At 31.6% G+C, this 4,231-nt stretch overlaps 1 protein-coding gene across 1 annotated transcript; it reads right to left on the minus strand.

The window, feature by feature from the left end:
- Positions 1–1,502: 1,502 nt before the first annotated feature.
- LOC114284642 (zinc finger protein 1) lies at positions 1,503–2,724 on the minus strand. Its single transcript, XM_028227587.2, has one exon. The coding sequence runs from the start codon at positions 2,340–2,342 to the stop codon at positions 1,698–1,700; it is 645 nt and encodes a 214-aa protein (XP_028083388.2). The 5' UTR covers positions 2,343–2,724; the 3' UTR covers positions 1,503–1,697.
- Between the last annotated feature and the right edge of the window lie 1,507 nt (positions 2,725–4,231).

Here is a 4,231-nt window from a genome sequence, read left to right on the forward strand (position 1 = left end):
CAACTTTTGACACACCGAGTAAAGTTCATGCTTGATGTCAAAATATAACTATTGAAGTGTCACATCAAATTTGAAGTATCAAATAGAGGTAAGAGGTTTTAAATTTGAGTTAGAGCATCTAGTCATCCAAATCTTCAAAATTTAGTATGTCAAATTTCTTTTAAAAGCTTGCGTAACAAATTGACACATATCAATTTGACATAAAAATTCTTTACTTGATATGTCAAATATATTATTATATTATTTTTAAAATTTAAACTATTTGACAACCACAATTTGTATCAAATTGTACTGTTGATTGCTTTTATTTGACGACAAAAGAAAAAGAAAAAAAAAAAAACATCAAGAAATCTTCATGTCAAATTAATAGAAAGAGTTGATGTATAAAATTATGTCAACTTTTAATACACCAAATAAAATTCATATTTACTATTAAAATATAATTATTAGAGCGTCACAGCAAATTTGAAATTTCATCCTCCTATGTAAAAATAATGAGTGATCACGCGCATCTTGAATCTTACCAAAGTGAAGGCAATACGTTTTTTTTGTGTTCTAAAATCATTAATTAAATATTTATAAATAGAGTAAGACTCGCAATAGAAAAGTTTTTAACAACACGTTAATCATGACTATAATATATATATAAAGAGCAATAATTCAAGTTTGATTATGTTATTAAAATCTAGATTTTGAATTTTGAATTAGTCCAGACTCAAAAGTAATTTCAGAATTTTGTTAACAAATTTAAAATAATGGTATTTTATATATATATATATATATATATGCATGCTATTAAAAATGTATGATTATTTTAAATTTTGTTAATTAAAAGTCATGTCAACCTTGTATATACCAAAGAAAGTATCTACAAAAATATCACATTTAGGATGATTTAAATAAGTGTATTTTTTAATCTTTTATAAAAAGATGTATAGAAAAATAAAAAGATAATGTGATGTAAAAAAGATAAAAAAAAAATAAAAATTATACTTTTTTTAGTACACTCCAAACCAACACACATGCACTTCAATCAGACACACTAAAATTTTGGGGACAAAATTTCATTGTAGATAGCAATGTTTTTGGGGTATCTAATTGATTTCAGTTATCAAAGAAATCTCCTCCAAAGTTAATAATTATGGCATTTGATCTAGTGATTGTATAATACCTTTTTGTGATGTGAATACTCGAGTTCAACTCTTATAAAGAGGAATTTGATATTCTTCGTGGTGATTTATTTTTTCCCCAATTATGAGAGTTGCATGTAATTGTTGGGTTTGGACTTGGTGAGTTTGACTATTGATTGTTAAATTTTGTTAATTTTCTATTTTATGTGATTATTCTCATTTCAAAAATTAAACCAAACGGAATCTAATTTTTTTTACAACTACATTGTCTATAATTTCTCAACTAAGCACATCGATCTCTAAATATAAAAAAAGAAAATTTGACCATCATCAAACGAGAGCACAATCAAAATTTCAAACCTACCTACAAAATTTAATCAAGGCCAAAGTGAATAATACCAACCAAAAAATAAATAAATTTACACCAATTCCTATAATAAATAGCTTCTCAAAAAGATTATAAGGAAAAAAAAAAAAAAAAAAAGCTCTAAAAACTAATGAAAAAAATAAATTAAAATTAGAAAGGCAAACAAAAATTGGGAAACAAAAAGACAGAACCTAGTTATTTTAGAGCTTGAGAGACAAGTCTAGCTTTTGCAACTCATCTTGATGATTAGTCTTCAAACGACTAAATCCTCCTCCCATTCCATCACCTCCAACCACCGCCGGGGAAAACTTCTGACCACCATCAAACCTAGCGGCGCCGCCACTCGATGAGGGTCCCACCAGCATCTCCGGCAGCCGCCCGATGGCCGGTTGTTGATCAATAATAGCCTTTCTAGACCACCCATGATGCTCAGGCACACCATTAGATGGAAAGTAAGTTGGTTTCTGAATCATAGAGTGGACTTGAATGCCAAGAGACCTATTGAATGAGCCATGAAGAGGCAGAGAAGCCAAGCTCGAAAACCGTTGTGGGTATGAACCGAGTTGATCAATCTTGACAATCTTGTTATTATGCGCTCGCTTTGCGAGTGTTCGCTCTCGTTTGTGTGCATTTTGGTGGCCTCCGAGTGCTTGTGAACTGTAAAACTTTCTTTGGCAATAGTTGCATGAAAATACTCTTGGTTCGGCCTCATTGCAGTTGAATGATTGATGATCTTTAGGCGATGAATCCATGTTGAAAGATTCGATGAGGTTGAGTTCTGGTTTCGACCCTTTATCGGAGTGGTTTCGATCTAATTCAAGATCAGTGTGCTTTTGATCTTCCATTGCTTTTGAGAAACAAAGATGATTGTTGAACTTTGAGAGAGAAAGAGAGAGATCACATGGTTCTAGTATTGGTGAAGGAGTATTGATGTCAGACTTTCCACCTTGTGGGTGATGATGAAGAGATTTGGTTTTAATAATGTTTATTGATTGGGAAATAAATGCTATATATGTGCCATGTATGGAAGGAGAGGATTTACAGTTACAAGGTCTTATAATGGTAAGAATTGAATTGGGAAATTAGACTTGGGGAGAGAGAGAGAGAGAGAGATGAATGTGTGTTGTGTAGCTTTTGATTGGAACTCATGAAGAACACCATCTACCTCTTTTGATGGCACATATACCCCATTGAATGTTTTGCTCTACTTGTGTTTGTCTTCCCACTCTTTTGTCTTTTCACATTACCTGTCTTTTTGGGTTTTGCCTTTTTGGCCAGCTTTGATTAAAGAAATATTTTATTTATTTTTTATTTTTTATTTTTTATTTTTTTAACATTAGATATGATGGGATTATTGATAAAATTGTGAGGGATAAAATTTTACTATAGAATAAGGATTGGATATATGAAATGATTACGGATAGGATTAAACTCTTCTCCATATATCATCTCTCCATACTTTTTCATATTTTTTTGTAAGTCCCAATTCAAATATACACAAGATGATTTGAATTGTCTATCTCATAATTCTCACAATAAGAGTTATTTATACAAAAAATGAGTTTAATCGAGCACTTATAAACATAGGAATAAATTGTATTTTATTTTATAAAATAAATCACTCATAGACTGTAAACTTAAACCATTCATTTTATAAAATAAAATGCAATATATTCCTGTGTATATAGTTGTCCAAAGGCTCACAAAAAAAAGTATGGAGAGATAGGGAGGAGAGCTACTCTTATGGATAAGATTGTAAGGGATAGGATTATACAGTGGGATAATACTAGGGGTGGGCGCGGGTCGGTTGCGGCCACAGAACCTCCAATTCACAATCTGTCCACCAGATTGGCGGTTAGAGAAAATCAATCCGCATCCGTCCACCAATCCGGCGGATGCAGATTGAGCGGATTGGCTGTTTGGCGGATGGATACGAATCGGTTTGGCGGTTTGAAATTTTATAAATTTTTAACATAGTTCAACTTGTGCACTTCCTAAAAAAAAAAAAGTACTACAGTCAATGACTTAAAAAAGTATTACAATTACTGCATGTCGCATCCAAAGAAAGAAAGTTTGAAACTTTAGATTATCACAATCACTGCATGCCTCATCCACATATTACAATCACAGCATGTCTCGTCCATATAAAGTATTACAATCTATGGTTCTTAAAATATAAAAACAATTCAAACCACCAAAACCATGAACAGAGCAATAGTAAAGATTGTATGTCTCTGTATTGTTACATTTATATATGTTTTTGAAAACAAAAATCAACCAGCATATATCATATTTTCTATTTATTTCTTTTAGAGTTAGATTTAAAAATAAAAAAATATAGATAAATAATACGTTTATTTTTTTCAATTCAAAAAATATATTCAAGTTGAAAACATTTTTTCAACAAAATATTTGAATTCTTTTTCAATTGAAAACACAAACAAAATATTTAAACAAATTGAAAACACAAAATTTTATAAATTACTAAGGGTGCTCGCGGTTTGGCGGTTCGGTTGCGGCCAAAGGAACCTCAAATCCGCCATTCGTCCGCTAAATTGGCGGATTGGAGAAAATCAATCCGCAACCGTCCGCTCGTTATCACGCATCCGCCCAAAATGCGGCGGATCGGTTTGGTTTGGTCGGTTTTGGCGGATCGATATATCCGCTGCTCACCCCTAGATAATAGATAGGATAAATAATTTAATAGAATGAGTGAGATTTTATATTTGGTTAA

This window comes from Camellia sinensis, chromosome 15 (genome assembly GCF_055761805.1).
Source record: "Camellia sinensis isolate YWXY chromosome 15, ASM5576180v1, whole genome shotgun sequence".
Classification (NCBI taxonomy): Eukaryota; Viridiplantae; Streptophyta; class Magnoliopsida; order Ericales; family Theaceae; genus Camellia; species Camellia sinensis.

Coding starts and splice junctions, on each gene's coding strand:
- LOC114284642 (XM_028227587.2), bottom strand. CDS start 2,342: ATGGAAGATCAAAAGCACACTGATCTTGAATTAGATCGAAACCACTCC.